General features: G+C 43.4%; 1 protein-coding gene across 6 annotated transcripts; it reads left to right on the top strand.

Moving 5' to 3' along the window:
* Positions 1–505: 505 nt before the first annotated feature.
* luc7l3 (LUC7-like 3 pre-mRNA splicing factor) lies at positions 506–17359 on the top strand. Of its 6 annotated transcripts, XR_003871227.1 has the most exons (11): positions 507–753; positions 6726–6832; positions 7229–7373; positions 7532–7612; positions 9595–9699; positions 9869–10030; positions 10270–10607; positions 13896–14056; positions 14796–15031; positions 15192–15898; positions 16725–17359. XR_003871227.1 is itself a non-coding variant. In XM_029728621.1 (10 exons), exons 1-9 carry the CDS (start codon positions 655–657, stop codon positions 14996–14998), a joined length of 1398 nt encoding a protein of 465 aa, XP_029584481.1. In that variant the 5' UTR covers positions 506–654; the 3' UTR covers positions 14999–15031; positions 15192–17359. The 6 variants fall into 6 exon arrangements, 5 of the variants coding, with proteins under 5 accessions (XP_029584481.1, XP_029584480.1, XP_029584479.1 ...); XM_029728621.1 differs by having other exon boundaries at positions 506–753; positions 7535–7612; positions 15192–17359; XM_029728620.1 differs by having other exon boundaries at positions 506–753; positions 13899–14056; positions 15192–17359.
* Positions 17360–18469: the final 1110 nt, after the last annotated feature.

The following is an 18469-nucleotide window of genomic DNA, read 5'->3' as shown; positions in this document are numbered from 1 at the left end:
AGCTTCCAGTATGAAGCTCTACCAAGGTTAGTATAAGGGCTAAATATTTTGATATCAATGTGCGAGGTGATTTGTAGATCAGTCAGTCGGCAGTCCTGCAGTCATTTTGATGCTCTCCAACACGGCCTGTCTTCCATCTGCTCTTGTAAACAATCACTGAAATATGGCGGTGTGGGAACCTTAACCCTGACAAAGGTTAAATTGATACACACCTTTATAGGGTTAGGGTTAAGGTTCCCACACAGCCATATTTCAGTATATATAATTTATCGGTGATATGAAAGATAAGATTCTTATGCTTCTAAAACCTTACTGCAAGCGATGCTAGTTAATGTTCAGACCAAGCGTCAGGGCTCTTAATAAACCCCACACAGAATACGCCTTCGCCCAATAACTCTTATGTGGGAGTCATGATGATCAAGGGCTTGTGGGGGACCGTGAGTGGATGCTACAGGACATCCTAGCAGAGGGTGGCGTAATTTCTCACACGGTTTCAGGTTCTGCAGACGGCTGCGCAGTGGGTAGCGACTGTTGCTGAATGCGAACGGCTGCCATTTTGATCTGAAATAACTAGGATCTGTATTTCTTTGGCGCAATAATAAATGGTTTAACTTAGTAGATACAATAGGTTTTTGCTTTCAGTTTTGAGGCAAAATGCTTTCCGCAGCCCAGTTACTCGATGAGTTGATGGGTCGAGACAGAAACTTGGCCCCCGACGAGAAACGATGCAACGTACGCTGGGACCACGAGACCGTAAGTTAGCCACTTTGTTAGCTGTAGCCAGCTCGCTGGAAACAATTTCGTCCGGTTCTTGTTTTCAGTGAGTCGTTTTATAGGTAGGTAGCTAGCAAACTGACGTATATATTGTTGTGTTTGCTTAAACGCAATAGCTGGCAACCTACATGATGCTCGCTAGTTAACAGCATCCTAACTAGATATAAACCAACGACCGCTAGGGTCGGGTGTTAGCTAGCTAGTTAGGTAAGTTAACGCGTTAGCTACAATTGAGGACAGCATGTTCCTCCCAGGCCCAACCCCCTGACCCACGAATCCGCATTAAACTAACGACCAACACTTCCCCTGTACTATAACTAGGTAGATCATGTTATATAGTAGTTAATGAGTAACTTCGCCAACGACAACATACGAGTTTGCTAATGACGGCTAGTTACAGGTCCACTGACAACTGGGCTAGCTAGCTTGCTAAATAAAAACAAGTGGGTACTTTTAACGTTATTTGCAGACATCAACAGAATGTGAAACCGTAATGGAGACAAACTAACGTTGGCTAGCTGCGAATTTCAGTCGATATTGACATTTGTATTGGCTCAAAGTTAGACATTAGCTAGCTTAGTAACCTTATGCTATGTCGTTGTCAATGTAACGTTAGCTAGTTAATCAAGTTGCATGAGTTTTGAGTCAAATCACATTTTATTGGTCGCATACACATATTTAGTAGCTGTTATTGCGGGTGTAGCGAAATGCTTGTGTTCCTAGCTCCAACAGTGCAGTAATATCTAACAATATAACGTTACACATCTAAAAAGTAATGTAACTTACAGTGCATTCGGAAAGTATTCAGACCCTTTGACTTTTCCCACATTGTTACATTACAGCATTATTCTAAACGTGATTAAATTGTTGTCCCCTCAATCTACACACAATACCCCATAATTACAAAAAAGTGTATTTTTGCAAATGTATTAACAATAAAAAAACGAACATTTACACAAGTTTTCATGGCTTCTGAGTAGCGCACCGGTCTAAGGCACTGCATCTCAGTGCAAGAGGCGTCACTACAGTCCCTGGTTTGAATCCAGGCTGTACTACATCCGGCTGTGATTGGGAGTCCCATAGGGCGGTGCACAATTGGCCCAGCGTCGTCTAGGCCGTCATTGTAAATAAGAATTTGTTCTTAACTGACTTGCCTAGTTAAATTAAAAAATAAGTATTCAGACCCTTTACCCAGTACTTTGTTGAAGCACCTTTGGCAGCGATTACAGCCTCAAGTCTTCTTGGGTATGATGCTACAACCTGTATTTGGGGAGTTAATCCCTTCAATGCAGATCCTCTCAGGCTCTGTCAGGTTGGATCGAGAGCTTCACTGCACAGCTATTTTCAGGTCTCTCCAGAGATGTTCGATCGGGTTCAAGTCCGGGCTTTGGCTGGGCCACTCAAGGACATTGAGGCTTGTCATGAAGCCACTCCTGTGTCGTCTTGGCTGTGTGCTTAGGGTCGTTGTCCTGCTGGAAGGTGAACCATCGCCCCAGTCTGAGGTCCTGAGCGCTCTGGAGCTGAGCGGTGCCTGCTTTCCCCCAGATGTGACGCTTGGCATTCAGGCCAAAGATTTCATCAGACCAGAGAATCTTGTTTCTCATGGTCTGAATAAGAGATGCACAATATATCGGTGAACATATCGTAATCGACCGATATTAGCTAAAGATGCCAATATCAGTATCGGCCCGATGTCTAGTTTCACACCGATGTTTAAAAACCGATGTCAAAGCTGCCGTGCATATCTATATAATGTAGGTAATGACGTAATGACACCACGTAAAATGTTGTGCAGCACAGCATCCCTAACCGAGCCCACAATGTCTGCTGTGTGGATCGAGCAGTCAACAAGTTGAGCAGTCATTTGAAAGAGTAAGACATTTTCTGTGAGACAACTCAAAGGCAAAATCCATTAAAGCCAAGACAATAGAATTCATTGCCCTTGACAATCAACCGTTCTCTGTTGTGGGGGATGTTGGCTTTCGCCGACTGGTCGAGCACCGGTACACACTACCAAGCTCGCTATTTTTCAGATGTTGTCCTACTGGAGTTATACAGTAATAGCGTCACTGCTATTAGCTTCACGACATACATAAACTTAGCAAAAAAAGAAACGTCCCCTTTTCAGGACCATCTTTCAAAGATAATTTGTAAAAATCCAAATAACTTCACAAATCTTAATTGTAAAGGGTTTAAATACTGTTTCCCATGCTTGTTCAATGAACCATAAACAATTAATGAAAATGCTCCTGTGGAACGGTCGTTAAGACAGTAACCGCTTACAGACGGTAGGCAATTATGTCACAGTTATAAGAACTTAGGACACTAAAGAGGCCTTTCTACTGACTCTGAAAACAAAGAAAGATGCCCAGAGTCCCTGCTCATCTGTGTGAACGTGCCTTAGGCATGCTGCTAAGGAGGCATGAGGACTGCAGATGTGGCCAGGGCAATAAATTGCAATGTCTGTACTGTGAGACGCCTAAGACGGCGCTACAGGGAGACAGGACGGACAGCTGATCGTCCTCGCAGTGGCAGACCACATGTAACAACCCCTGCACAGGATCGGTACATCCGAACTTCACACCTGTGGGACAGGTACAGGATGGCAACAACTGCCCGAGTTACACCAGGAACGCACAAACCCTCCATCAGTGCTCAGACTGTCCGCAATAGGCTGAGAGAGGCTGGACTTGGGGCATGTAGGCCTGTTGTAAGGTAGGTCCTCACCAGACATCACAGGCAACAACGTCGCCTATGGGCACAAACCCACCGTAGCTGGACTAGACAGGACTGGCAAAAAGTGCTCTTCGCTGACGAGTCGTGGTTTTGTCTCACCAGGGGTGATGGTTGGATTCGCGTTTATCATTACCCCAAGGCCTGTACTCTGGAGTGGGATCGATTTGAAGGTGGAGGGTCCGTCATGGTCTGGGGCGGTGTGTCACAGCATCATCGGACTGAGCTTGTCATTGCAGGCAATCTCAACGCTGTGCATTACAGGGAAGACATCCTCCTCCCTCATGTGATACCCTTCCTGCGGTACCCTTCCTGCAGGCTCATCCTGACATGACCCTCCAGCAATGCAATGCCACCAGCCATACTGCTCGTTCTGTGCGTGATTTCCTGCAAGACAGCAAAGACAGTGTTCTGCCATGGCCAGCGAAGAGCCCAGATCTCAATCCCATTGAGCACGTCTGGGACCTGTTGGATCGGAGGGTGAGGGCTTGGGCCATTCCCCCCCAAAAATGTCCGGGAACTTGTTGGTGCCTTGGTGGAAGGGCGGGGTAACATCTCACAGCAAGAACTGGCAAATGGTGCAGTCCATGAGGAGGAGAGGCACTGCAGTACTTAATGCAGCTGATGGCCACACCAGATACTGACGTTTACTTTTGATTTTGACCCTCCCCTTTGTTAAGGGACACATTATTCCATTTCTGTTAGTCACATGTCTGTGGAACTTGTTCAGTTTCTCAGTTATTGAATCTTATGTTCATACAAATATTTACACATGTTACGTTTGCTGAAAATAAACACAGTTGACAGTGAGAGGACGTTTCTTTTTTTGCTGAGTTTACTATGGATGCCGTTTGGGTGTTTGCGTGTCGAAGTTACTGTAGCACTGTCAAAGCTGTACAAAAAAGTCTGCAAACACCGGCCACGAACGATGTTTAGAATACCACGGTGGTAATAAAGCATAATTTGTTCGACCGCAGCTTCTGGGGTACCTAGCTAGTACCAATACATCCAGCCTGAAAACAATGACCAGTAGAAACTGCGGTCATTTTCATTATTCTTAGCAATGATTTAGGAATCCTTGTAAGTATTAGCTAGGTTGCCACTTGTTGTTCGCCTATTGAAAATGAACATCAGTTCATGAAAAAAAAAAATAGCCACCTACTTAACCCTGTTGCCACAGCTAACATTGTAAGCAGCCAGCCAGCTTCATCTGGCTCGTGAAGCTGGCTCGGAATGGGTTATGTGTTGTGAAGCTAGCTACAATAAGGATTAGGCACACTAGTGGAATTTGCGGTTTTCCTTCAAAATAAAAGTATGCCATTGACAGTGACTCAAATGATAACAATAGTAGAATTATGCAATACTTTTATTTGAAGGCTAACCGCAAATTCCACTATTGTGCCTAATCCTTATTGTGGCTAGCTTCACATACAGTGAGGGGAAAAAGTATTTGATCCCCTGCTGATTTTGTACATTTGCCCACTGACAAAGAAATGATCAGTCTATAATGTTAATGGTAGGTTTATTTGAACAGTGAGAGACAGAATAACAACAAAAAAATCCTGAAAAACGCATGTCAAAAATGTTATAAATTGATCTGCATTTTAATGAGGGAAATAAGTATTTGACCCCTCTGCAAAACATGACTTAGTACTTGGTGGCAAAACCCTTGTTGGCAATCAGAGGTCAGACGTTTCTTGTAGTTGGTCACCAGGTTTGCACACATCTCAGGAGGGATTTTGTCCCACTCCTCTTTGCAGATCTTCTCCAAGTCATTAAGGTTTCGAGGCTGACGTTTGGCAACTCCAACCTTCAGCTCCCTCCACAGATTTTCTATGGGATTAAGGTCTGGAGACTGGCTAGGCCACTCCAGGACCTTCATGTGCTTCTTCTTGAGCCACTCCTTTGTTGCCTTGGCCATGTGTTTTGGGTCATTGTCATGCTGGAATACCCATCCACGACCCATTTTCAATGCCCTGGCTGAGGGAAGGAGGTTCTTACCCAAGATTTGACGGTACATGGCCCCGTCCATCGTCCCTTTGATGCAGTGAAGTTGTCCTGTCCCCTTAGCAGAAAAACGCCGCCAAAGCATAATGTTTCCACCTCCATGTTTGACGGTGGGGATGGTGTTCTTGGGGTCATAGACAGCATTCCTCCTCCTCCAAACACGGTGAGTTGAGTTGATGCCAAAGAGCTCCATTTTGGTCTCATCTGACCACAACACTTTCACCCAGCTGTCCTCTGAATCATTCAGATGTTCATTGGCAAACTTCAGACGGGCATGTATATATGCTTTCTTGAGCAGAGGGACCTTGCAGTCGCTGCAGGATTTCAGTCCTTCACGGTGTAGTGTGTTACCAATTGTTTTCTTGGTGACTATGGTCCCAGCTGCCTTAAGATCATTGACAAGATCCTCCCGTGTAGTTCTGGGCAGATTCCTCACCGTTCTCATGATCATTGCAACTCCACGAGGTGAGATCTTGCATGGAGCCCCAGGCCGAGGGAGATTGACAGTTCTTTTGTGTTTCTTCCATTTGCGAATAATCGCACCAACTGTTGTCACCTTCTCACCAAACTGTTTGGCGATGGTCTTGTAGCCCATTCCAGCCTTGTGTAGGTCTACAATCTTGTCCCTGACATCCTTGGAGAGCTCTTTTGTCTTGGCCATGGTGGAGAGTTTAGAATCTGATTGATTGATTGCTTCTGTGGACAGGTGTCTTTTATACAGGTAACGAGCTGAGATTAGGAGCACTCTTAAAGGGAGTGCTCCTCATCTCAGCTCGTTACCTTTATAAAAGACACCTGGGAGCCAGAAATCTTTCTGATTGAGAGGGGGTCAAATACTTATTTCCCTCAAAATGCATATCAATTTTATAAAATTTGACATGCGTTTTCTGGATTTTTTTGTTATTCTGTCTCTCACTTTTCAAATAAACCTACCATTAAAATTATAGACTGATCATTTCTTTGTCACTGGGCAATTATTACCAAAGCAAAGGTCACTAGCTACTAATCTTGTTCATCAGTGAGATTAGGCTAATCAATGTTTGAAGATGCATGTTTGATAGACGATCCATGTTGCATTTCCCAACCAGTTTGCAAGCAACATTTTTGGCAGGCCCGGCATTGAAGAGGTTTTGTGGCTTCAGTATTTCCCAAAATCATGCATCTGTTGGCTCACTAATGGCGTGGCTTATCCTTTCTCCCTTCACTTGCAGACCTGTAAGTACTATCTCTGTGGATTCTGCCCTGCAGAATTATTCACAAACACCCGGTCTGACTTGGGTCCCTGTGAAAAAATCCACGATGAAAACCTTAGGAAAATGTAAGTTTTACTTTTTTCCCCATCACTTTTTGTTGTTTGTGTTATAATTAAGCAATAAGGCCCGGGGGGGTGTGGTATATTGCGAATATACCACGTCTTATGTCTGTTCTTAGGGACGACACAACGCAGAGTTCCTGGATACAGCCCTTAGCCATGGTATATTGGCCATATACCACACCCCCTCAGGCCTTATTGCTATTATAAACTGGTTACCAATGTAATTAGAAAGTAAACAAGTCATTTTGTATTATACCTGTGGTATATTTAAGCTAAAAGGCCTGGGGGGGTGTGGTATATGGACAATATACCATGACTAAGGGCTGTTCTTAAACTAGTATCACATATCTATAGCGTATAACAGGTGTATAACTCCCTTTTCATCCCTATGTGCACCAGGTATGAGAAGAGCTCCCGGTTCATGAAGGAGGGCTATGAGAGGGACTTCCTGCGCTACCTGCAGTCTCTCCTGGCCGAGGTGGAGAGGAGGATCCGCAGGGGCCACGCCCGTCTGGCCCTGTCGCAGGCCCAGCAGGCCGCAGGAGTAAGAATACCTATAGATATACTCAGTCAATGCTCATAGGTTCGCCACTATAGAGAACACAGAACTCAACATGGAAACCTAGGCCAACCCTTGTATTCGGGTTTGTCATGTTCATCAATGTTGTTAGATTATGCTGACTGGACCTTCTCTTTCTCCAGCAGGGGCCTGGTGGTCCTGTGGGGAAGAACGAGGAGAAAGCTACAGTCCTGACAGAGAAGATCGAGGACCTAGTCATGCAGGTCAGCTGCCTGGGTTTACCAAAACATTACATTCCACCATCGAGCACATATACAGTTGAAGTCGGAAGTTTACATACACTTAGGTTTTAGTCATTGAAACTCATTTTTCAACCACTCCACAAATGTCTTGTTAAACTGTAGTTTTGGAAAGTCGGTTGGACATCTACTTTGTGCATGACACAAGCAATTTTTCTAACAATTGTTTACAGTCAGATTATTTCACTTATAATTTACTGTATCACAATTCCAGTGGGTCAGAAGTTTACATACACTAAGTTTAAACAGCTTGGAAAATTCCAGAAAAGGATGTCATGGCTTTAGAAACATCTGATAGGATAATTGACATCATTTGAGTCAATTGGAGGTGTACCTGTGGATGTATTTCAAGGCCTAGTTTCAAACTCAGTGCCTCTTTGCTTGACGTCATGGGAAAATCAAAATAAATCAGCCAAGACCTCAGGGAAAAAAAATGGTAGAGCTCCACAAGTCTGGTTCATCCTTGGGAGCAATTTCCAAACGCCTGAAGGTACAATGTTCATCTGTACAAACAATAGTACGCAACTATAAACACCATTGGACCACGCAGCTGTTATACCGCTCAGGAAGGAGACGCGCTCTGTCTCCTAGAGATGAAGGTACTTTGTTGCGAAAAGTGCAAATCAATCCCAGAACAACAGCAAAGGACCTTGTGAAGATGCTGGAGGAAACGGGTACAAAAGTATCTATATCCACAGTCAAACGAGTCCTATATCGACATAACCTGAAAGGCTGCTCAGCAAGGAAGAAGCCACTGCTCCAAAACCACCATAAAAAAGCCAGACTACGGTTTGCAACTGCACATGGGGACAAGGTTCTTACTTGTTGGAGAATTGTCCTCTGGTCTGATGAAACAAAAATATAACTGTTTGGCCATAATGACCATTGTTATGTTTGGAGGAAAAAGGGGACGCTTGCAAGCCGAAGATCACCATCCCAACCGTAAAGCATGGGGTGGCAGCATCATGTTGTGTGGGTGCTTTGCTGCAGGAGGGACTGGTGCACTTTACAAAATAGATGGCATCATGAGGAGGGAAAATTATGTTGCTTCAATATATCCACATCTCAAGACATCAGTCAGGAAGTTAAAGGTTGGTCGGAAATGGGTCTTCCAAATGGACAATGACCCCAAGCATACTTACAAAGTTGTGGCAAAATGGCTTAAGGACAACAAAGTCAAGGTATTGAAGTGGACATCACAAAGCCCTGACCTCAATCACATAGACTATTTGTGGGCAGAACAGAATAAGTGTGTGCGAGCAAGGAAGCCTACAAACCTGACTCAGTTACACCAGCTCTGTCAGGAGGAATGGGCCAAAATTCACCCAACTTATTGTGGGAAGCTTGTGGAAGGCTACCTGAAACATTTGACCCAAGTGAAGCAATTTAAAGGCAGTGCTACCAAATACTAATTGAGTGTATGTAAACTTCTGACCCACTGGGAATGTGATGAAAGAAATAAAATCTGAAATAAATCATTCTCTCTACTATTATTCTGACATTTCACATTCTTAAAATAAAGTGGTGATCCTAACTGACCTATGACAGGGAACTTTTACTAGGATTAAATGTCAGGAATTGTGAATCTGATTTTAAATGCATTTGGCTAAGGTGTATGTAAACTTCCGACTTCAAATGTACATGGACCCTACACTACCGTTCAAAAGTTTGGGGTCACCTAGAAATGTCCTTGTTTTTGAAAGAGAACCACATTTTTGGTCCATTAAAATTTTAATCAAATTGGTCAGAAATGCAGTGTAGACATTTTTTTTCTTTTCTTTTTTTCTTTCAAAAACAAGGACATTTCTAAGTGACCCCAAACTTTTGAACTGTAGTGTACATGCATCTATCATGTGAAGGCCTACATTCATGCAGGACACATACTCTGGAGTGAGTATGTTGTTTTCTATGACAACAAAGTTGCCATTTGTATGTGCTGTGTTCAGATCGAGGAGTTGGGCTCTGAGGGCAGAGTGGAGGAGGCCCAGGGGATGATGAAACTGGTGGAACAGCTAAAGGATGAGAGAGAGCTGCTCAGCTCCACCCCCTCGGTGAGTTACTCCCGGTTCTTTCTCACTCCATCAGCATTGATCAACTCAGTTATCTATTTAGTAAGCCTTTTGTATGAATTCAATGCCGTGAACTAAACCTGGGGATGAATACATTTTTGGTTGAAAGTGCTGTACTTCTAAAACTAAAAGTCATCCTGATTGATTCCAGACGATTGAGACCTTTGCGGCCCAGGAGAAACAGATGGAGGTATGTGAGGTGTGCGGGGCGTTCCTCATTGTGGGAGACGCCCAGTCCCGGGTGGATGACCACCTGATGGGCAAGCAGCACATGGGCTACGCCAAGATCAAGTCCACCGTGGAGGAGCTCAAGGTAAGTCCTTAGGTTTGAAGGATTGTTCACTCCCAAGTCAATGTTTGTTTGTCAAGATTCCATATATGCCATTTGTTGTACTGTATGCTTTAATACCCATGAAAAGGAAGTATAATTTAATCATTTTGACTGTTACTGTTTTGAAAGACCAGTATGTTGATATTGCTGATACAGAAAAACATTCGGTCATATAATTGAATTGTTGGTGATAAGTCATGAATGAATGATTTTCTGTTAAGGAGAAGTTAAATCGGCGATCCGAAGACCCCGCCGGAGAAGACAAGGGTGAGCTAGAAAGCAAGGACTGGGAGCGTGAGAGGGAGGAGAGGGAGACTAAGCGCAAGTTGGAAGAGGAGGAGAAAGAGAAGGAGAAGGAGAAAGAGCGCGAGAAGGAGAAGGAGAAAGAGAGGGAGCGAGTGAAGGAGCGGGAGAGAGAGAGGGAGCGAGAGAGGGAGAAGAGAGGAAGGAGGAGCCACTCGAACAGCCGCCACTCCAGCCGGGCGTCAGACCGTAAGAGGAGTCGTTCCCGGGAACGCCGGCGGTCCAGGAGCAAGGAGAGGGAGCGCAAACGTAGCAGGTACTGTACTGTATGGCACGTAGACTAGTACTGTATGGCACGTAGACTAGTACTGTATGGCACGTAGACTAGTACTGTATGGCACGTAGACTAGTCTTATGGCTGATTCGCACTATAGGCCGACCCCCAAATGTACTATGCTGGCTCGTTCATTTTCTTTTCAAATTGTCTTTTCCAGCACGGTCCCAGTGACTATGGTGGATGCTTGACCCATAAGTCTAAACCGGGGGAGGGGGTCTACTAAGCTATAAGGAATTGTGTTAACTTCTTGGGGCTATGTGGGACGTTAGCGTGCCACCCGTGGCGCACCCTATCAACAGCAGGTGCATTTCAAGAGCGGCAAATTTGAAACCAAATAAATGTCAAAATTCAAATTTCTCAAACATACAACTAACTTACAGCCTTTGAAAGATAAACATCTTCTTAATCTAACCACGTTGTCCGATTTCAAAAAGGTTTTACGGGGAAAGCATAAAGTTAGGTTATGTTAGGAGAGTACATTGACAATAGCTGTGTGTAATGCATTGTCGATTCAAAGACAGGCGTCACCAAAACCATAAAATCAGCTAAAATTATGCACTAACCTTTTACAATCTCCATCAGATGACACTCCTAGGACATTATGTTAGACAATGCATGCATTTTTAGTTCTATCAAGTTCATATTTATATCTAAAAACAGCGTTTTACTATGGCGTTGATGTTCAGGAAATCGTTTCCCTCCAATACCGGCAGTCAAGTCATGACAACAAAATAATTAATTAATATTAGAAAACATTGGTAAAATATTATATTGTCATTCAAAGAATTATAGATTTACATCTCTTGAATGCAATGGACTTGCCAGATTTAAAATTAACCTTACTGGGAAATCACACTTTGCAATAATCTGAGCACTGCGCCAGAAAAATACGCATTGCGATACAGACTAACCGCCATGTTGGAGAGATCTAAAATCGAAAATACTATGTAAATAATCCATTACCTTTGATTCTCTTCATCAGATGTCACTTCCAAAGAATCCCAGGTCCATAACGAATGTAGTTTTGTTCAAAAAAGCTCATCATTTATGTCCAAAAACCTCCGTGTTGTAGCACATGATCTAAGCCAGCCGGACTTCACTTCACTTCCCGAACGGAAAAAATATATTTACGTTCGTTCAAACATGTCAAACGTTGTATCGCATAAATCATTAGGGCCTTTTTTAACCAGAACATGAATAAAATTCAAGGCGGACCATTGGGTTCTCTTTTAAAACGTTTCGGAATGAGAGTACCCACCATCAACTCGCGCGCAAGGTGTCTAATGGGCCATCACCGTTCCAAGGCTCTTCTTCAGTCAGATCTCACTGTAGAAGACTCAAAACACTTTGTAAAGGCTGGGGACATCTTGTGGAAGCAATAGGAAGTGCCAAAACATTCCTCACCCCCTTTGTTTTTCAATGGTATAGGCTTAAAGTCAATTCAACACATCAGGTATCCACTTCCTGTCAGAATCTGTCTCAGGGTTTTGCCTGCCAAATGAGTTCTGTTATACTCACAGACACCATTCAAACAGTTTTTGAAACTTTAGGGTGTTTTCTATCCATATATAATAAGTATATGCATATTGTAGTTACTGGGTAGGATTAGTAACCAGATTAAATCGGGTACATTTTTTTATCCAGCCGTGAAAATACTGCCCCCTATACCCTAACAGGTTAAGGTCATACCAAAGATCATTTTGCTATTTGATTTGGTATTTTAAGACCCCTTGTATCCCCCCCTTTTTTTATGTTAAGTAACGTATTTGATTAAAACATTTTTTGGCCTTACTGCTATTAGCCTATACAAACGCATTGAATAACAGATTCACTACATTGAAGAACAAATAGTCCCAAAAGACATCTAAAGGAAGTTTGTTCTAAAGTGTCTGTCCTACATCTGAGAGCTTATTATTATTATTTTTTTTTTTTAAACATGTATTTAACCCCTTATTTTTGCCAATTAACAGTCTCCATATATACTTCCATAAATGTTTTCAACTGGTACGGGTGGTCCTTCAGACCAGTCTTGAGGCCTGTGGGCGTCTTAGAGCAGAACATCAGACATGTTCCTGAGAGTCTCACCTTTACATATTAGTGTGTACCCCAAACTGTTTGGACGCTACAGACAGAAGTTGGCAGTTTGGCTGTAATGACTTCTGACGAGTCCCAAGACGCTTGTGGGGATCGTAGAGAAAACGGAGAACACCATCGTGTTCATGCCAGTCTCATCTTTCCATAGAGGGGTCATAATAGTTCAGATGCTACAGACGATTTTGTGAGAAGACCGATTTTTAGGGATTCTCATGGTCTGACAAACACCGCTCTAGCTCTGTCACCTTTCACCACAGATGGGATGTCTCATGGTCTGACAAACACCGCTCTAGCTCTGTCACCTTTCACCACAGATGGGATGTCTCATGGTCTGACAAACAGCGCTCTAGCTCTGCCACCTTTCACCACAGATGGGATGTCTCATGGTCTGACAAACACCGCTCTAGCTCTGTCACCTTTCACCACAGATGGGATGTCTCATGGTCTGACAAACACCACTCTAGCTCTGTCACCTTTCACCGCAGATGGGATGTCTCATGGTCTGACAAACACCGCTCTAGCTCTGTCACCTTTCACCACAGATGGGATGTCTCATGGTCTGACAAACAGCGCTCTAGCTCTGCCACCTTTCACCACAGATGGGATGTCTCATGGTCTGACAAACACCGCTCTAGCTCTGTCACCTTTCACCATAGATGGGATGTCTCATGGTCTGACAAACACCGCTCTAGCTCTGTCACCTTTCACCGCAGATGGGATGTCTCATGGTCTGACAAACACCGCTCTAGCTCTTTCACCACAGATGGGATGTCTCATGGTCTGACAAACAGCGCTCTAGCTCTGCCACCTTTCACCACAGATGGGATGTCTCATGGTCTGACAAACACCGCTCTAGCTCTGTCACCTTTCACCGCAGATGTGGAAGTGTTACATAGGCGGATGCAGTGGATTGAGACACATCCATTGCAAAAACAACATATCTACCTTAATCTGAAATATTTTTCTGGATATATTATTATTCTAATTAGTTTTCCGTGGGGTGCGGACATCGACCTTAGGGGGTTAACCAGCCCAGTACAGCTCTGCCTGGCCCTATAATGTTAATCAGGGATCACAGTTCATGTGTTTGTGAAAAACTCTCAGTCATTGAAAGTTCCACTGCTCTGCTCTTGAGTGTGTCGTGGATTAACATGTGTCCTGTGTTTTCCACAGAAGCCGGGACAGGGACCGGGAGAGGCGGCGCAGCCGGGAGCGTTCGGACAGGAAACGGCGCTCCCGCAGCCGGGAGAGGAAGAAGTCCCGCAGCTCGGAGCGCAAGTCTCACCGCCACCGGAGCCGCAGCCGGGACAAGGACAGGACGTCCAGAGACAAAGGTGAGACATGGACGAATTGGCACATTCAAACACATTTAGAATAATCACAACTCAGATCTTGCAGGTTTCTTGCAGCAATAGCAGGGTTTCTTTCTGAATCTAAAAGGTGGTGGGCGTGGTCCATCCGTCGGCGTGGCTGAATTTTAGAGAACATTTTAGAGGCGGTGTAGAGAAACGTTTGAATTTAAGTAAATTTCTTAGTTATCCAAATTTCCCCATTGAGCTGCTAGAAAATGTTTGTTTTAAAGCTAATTTCCTGCAATTCTATTCATTTTGCCATTGCTAATGCTGTGTTCTTTTACTCAAACATAAAATCAATACTGCTAAATTCATATCTTTTTTTAAAATTCTCCTTTCTTTTGGTGATTGTTAAATCTCAGACTATAAAAAAAATATTATTTATTCTAAATACTTTATCTGGTTTGACGTTTAAGTTTACACTGAAAGCGGTTTCCATCCCTAAAATGTATAAAATAAATATATACTTTTTTACACTGTTTGGACTTAGGTGGCCTAAAAAACACTTAGGCGGCCCGCCTAAAGATTTAAATGGCAGAAAAATCCCTGACTAGACCTTTTACCCACGTTTGGTTGAGTGACTCCACACTTGTGATTGAGCTGGTGATGCAACAACATTTGGACCATAATGGTCCCTACCGAATTCACAAGTGTGATCTGAAGTGTGTCCTACTCTAGAAGTCTTTGTCATGACTCTGTTTCATACCTCCATCCCTCCCAGAGCGTAAGGAGCTGGAGGAGAGGAGGAGCAGCTCCAAGAAGGACGAGGTGTTAGAGGAAGACAAGCCTTCCTCTGACGTGGCCAAGCCTGGGCCCGTGGAGGCTGAGGCTCCTGCCTCCACTCTGGGCCTGGCCCTTCTGGCCAGGGTCAACGGGGCTGCTCAAGACGACCTCCATTCTGAAGGTGACACTCAGTCCAATTAAAACTGATCTGATAGGACCTCAGATCAGGCTCAGGTAAGTGCGCCCTCCCCCGTCATCCTGGCTCTCAAAACACATACCCCTCCCCCATCTTCCCTCTCAAACCTCCCCTCCTGTTCTCCTCTCCCCCGTTTACTTTCAGTTCTATTGCCTTTGATTTGTATGTTGTATCTTTATCCTGTTGTTTTGGATATAGTGCATCGTAAGTATGCACTGAAGATGGAGCTAGACCGATGATGAGAGAAGAAGGTAGAAACAGAGGTCACAAAGCCCAGAGGGAAAGACCAGTGTAGTCCTGAAAAACATACCTGGAGGTACCCCTCGTTTTGTATCGGTTATATACATGCATACATATTATATATCTCTATATTTTGTCTATTGGACAAAAATCTCTTCCAATTTTAAATCCAAGCATATCTTTCTGACTGTATTGCCTCTTGTATATTTTTTTTCTCTTCAGTGATGGTGGCCGTAACCATGTCTTTTCATTTGTCGATTTTCATAGCCTATATTGAACGTATTAAAGTGACTGTTTGTCTAGATATGTGGACATGTATCCACACATAGACACTGCATTTTACAGATACTTTAAAAGTAAAGTGAAGCTATATATGGAAGGATCCGTACTATTTATTTGACCTACTGAATGCACAGTCTAAAACCATTTTTCTTCTCCCACTGCCATGGATATTGTGTTCTATATACAGCTCTCTGTTCTCTGATATGTATTGTAACACAGTGTGTTGGTTAGCATTGGGCTGATGATGGAAGGGTAGGGGTTAATGAATGATTGCAGCTGACTTCCATACCTCACACAGCGTTGGTGTTGAGTGAGTGAGCGACCTCATGAAAGAAAAAGGCAAATTAATAAACCCTCAAGGATCAAACTGTCAAACTATTCAGGTACTCACCCAGGTACTCCTTTCTCTACCCACATCAATTTCTACTGAATGCTGTTGCCTGTGAGCCTACTGCTCTTTATCATGACTAAAGCTTGATGTGTATTGTTTTTGTTTCTCCTTTGTTTTTTTGTTTTTGTTTTTTTCTTCATCTTTTAAAGATGTTGTTTTTGTGAAGTATTTATTATCAGGAAGTGATGATGATGATGATGATGATGATAAGAGGTACAGGTCAACTTGTTTGATATCCTCCAGCTGTCTAATTTAATTAGATTTGATACTTATTAGTGAACCTGCCTTTCAAGACTTGAAAGTGTACCAATTTATATTATTTACATGCTGTTGATAGATTATATCTATCATCCAACTAACATTCCTCAGTTTAGGTTTGTCTACAGTTCATTTTATGGTAAAGGGGATATCAAGCAGGTTCCATAATCTCAAAATAGGATGGTTGAAACTTTTTAAAGTTGAGTTCTATTGCCTTATACTGTGTCCCAAACTGAGTGTAAAGAGCAGGGTGGTCATCGTCAGCTAATGTCCACTAACATTAAAGAGCTGTTGGAGAAACGTCCACACAATGCCAGGATGTTCCCTGCTCCAAAAATGCAATTTAGTTTTCCCCAACGTTTGCTAGTGTTAGTTTTAGTTTATTTTCCAGTTCGTTAGATTAGTTACCATTCCTCTATGTGACATGTCTGTAGGGGGATTTCTATGAATGAGAAAGATATCTGTATGTATAGTTGATGATAACAGCTTGTGGCTGCTACAAGTTGTGTTACCAGGATCTTTGCTAATGTGTCACCTCTTTGACCGTTTGTGCACCCCAGGGGACGCTGGGAAATCTGGAGGAGGAAGATCTGAAGACCACCTGTCACTCCACCCTGAACCTGTCTCTGCGCTGCTTAAAACAAGGTGAACCACAGATGTAGTGGCTTATTAAAACAACAGTGACATCTGAATCACAACAAAAGACACGTGTGTGTAAAGGTGTCCTCTGTCCTCCTGTTGTTGTTGTTGTTGTTTGAAGATCACATTTTTAGCGCAGGACCAGACAGTCTTCATTCAGTTTTCCGTTGTATTTCTTTCCTTCATCGTTTCTGATATAAAGGACCTTGTCTAGTAGCTGCTGAGGTAGAATGGTACATTAAGGCTTTTATCTATGTTCTGTTTCTCATGCAGTTTTTATGACAAATAAAAACCGTGCTTGTTTTGGTTTGTAATGTCAGGTTTCCACTCTTTCACGGTTCGACTTTTTTTGGGAAATCAGTTGTAAAATCAGTTTGGAAAGTGTTTGTACAATGTTAGTCAGGAGCATCTTTCTCCTTCCCACCCACCAGATCTCACACCCACTGACTGATCTCTCTAGCCCCTTACTGTAAAATATAGTGAGATTTAATTGAGCTTTTTTTGTTCTGATTTTTAAACCTGTTCATCTTGATCAATAAAAAGAGCTTGAATGATGTCTGTGGATTTGTTTGACTCTTGTTAGGAGTGCTGATTTAGGGTCAGTTTTGCCTTTTAAGTCATAATAAATAAGAGGTTGGAACTGATCCCGACAAATCAGCATTTCTACTCTGAGATGCTTTGTGAATACAGACCCCGGCTCATTAGAATCTACTTCAGAGGATGAGCCCCACTGGCTCTGTATGAAACCCAGAGATTTTCATTAATCAACGGTAGCTGACTCTCACCCCATCTTTGTCTCTATCACTTGCACTGTCTTTTTGGGGTGGCAGGTAGCCTAGTGGTTAAGCAACTGACTAGGTATTCCCTGTCTACCATCCAGCATCAAGATAGGAGCTAGATAACTGAGGGAATTTGGTCTGATTATGGTCCTAATAAGGATACCTTACCAGCCTCTCGCTCTTCCCTGGATCACACTTTAGGGCCGACCTGAACCCCACTGTGCTGGCTCAGATATTGTCTTTTCACACTCCTTTCCAGCACGGTTCCAGCAACTACAGTAAATGTGTAACCAGGCCAGCCCAATAGCCTACAGCTTGGCTCAGTCTGGCCTTTTTATTAGTGTGATTTTGGCTTTTCAGTCTCAGAACTGACCTTGTCAACCCAGCAGGCAATTAGACAACGCAGCGGGCGGTTCCAGACCTGATCAGAGCAGTGTAATTAATAATTAAGGGTAGTGGGGTCAGTGTACAGGCTGGGTTTGTGCCTGCCTCCTGTGGCTGGTCTGAGTGAGCACTGGAGCCCAGCCAACTGCTTAAGGATTAGTGCCAAGGTCTAAGTGATTGTACTGGGTGTAGACTGCACCTGCCTCTTCCAGAGGGGAATTGGGTCTAGGGCTTGGAGTTTTCCCAGGTCGGGTCTTGTGGTCAGAAGGAATGTTTTAGCCCGACTGATGATAAATCGTGATTAGGGCCAGAAGGTTTCCCTAACCAAGTGACCTGCAGGCCATAAAGTAAGAATATTTGATTAAACAATTCAAAACCGTATCTAATAACACATATTAAACACTGATAGCAATGGTTTTATCACAGAGACAAGGGCCGGAATCATAAACTCAGCAAAAAAAGAAACATTTTTCAGGACCCTCTTTCAAAGATAATTTGTAAAA

The sequence above is a fragment of the Salmo trutta genome, chromosome 32 (assembly GCF_901001165.1).
Source record: "Salmo trutta chromosome 32, fSalTru1.1, whole genome shotgun sequence".
NCBI classification, from domain to species: domain Eukaryota; kingdom Metazoa; phylum Chordata; class Actinopteri; order Salmoniformes; family Salmonidae; genus Salmo; species Salmo trutta.
This window is presented reverse-complemented; position numbering and strand designations above follow the sequence as displayed.

Excerpts from the sequence above, each read along its gene's own strand:
- luc7l3 (XM_029728618.1), top strand. The coding sequence starts at position 655 with ATGCTTTCCGCAGCCCAGTTACTCGATGAGTTGATGGGTCGAGACAGA. Across the intron at positions 754-6,725 it reads TACGCTGGGACCACGAGACC|ACCTGTAAGTACTATCTCTG; the intron begins GTAAGTTAGCCA and ends CTTCACTTGCAG. Across the intron at positions 14,057-14,795 it reads CAGGACGTCCAGAGACAAAG|AGCGTAAGGAGCTGGAGGAG; the intron begins GTGAGACATGGA and ends CATCCCTCCCAG.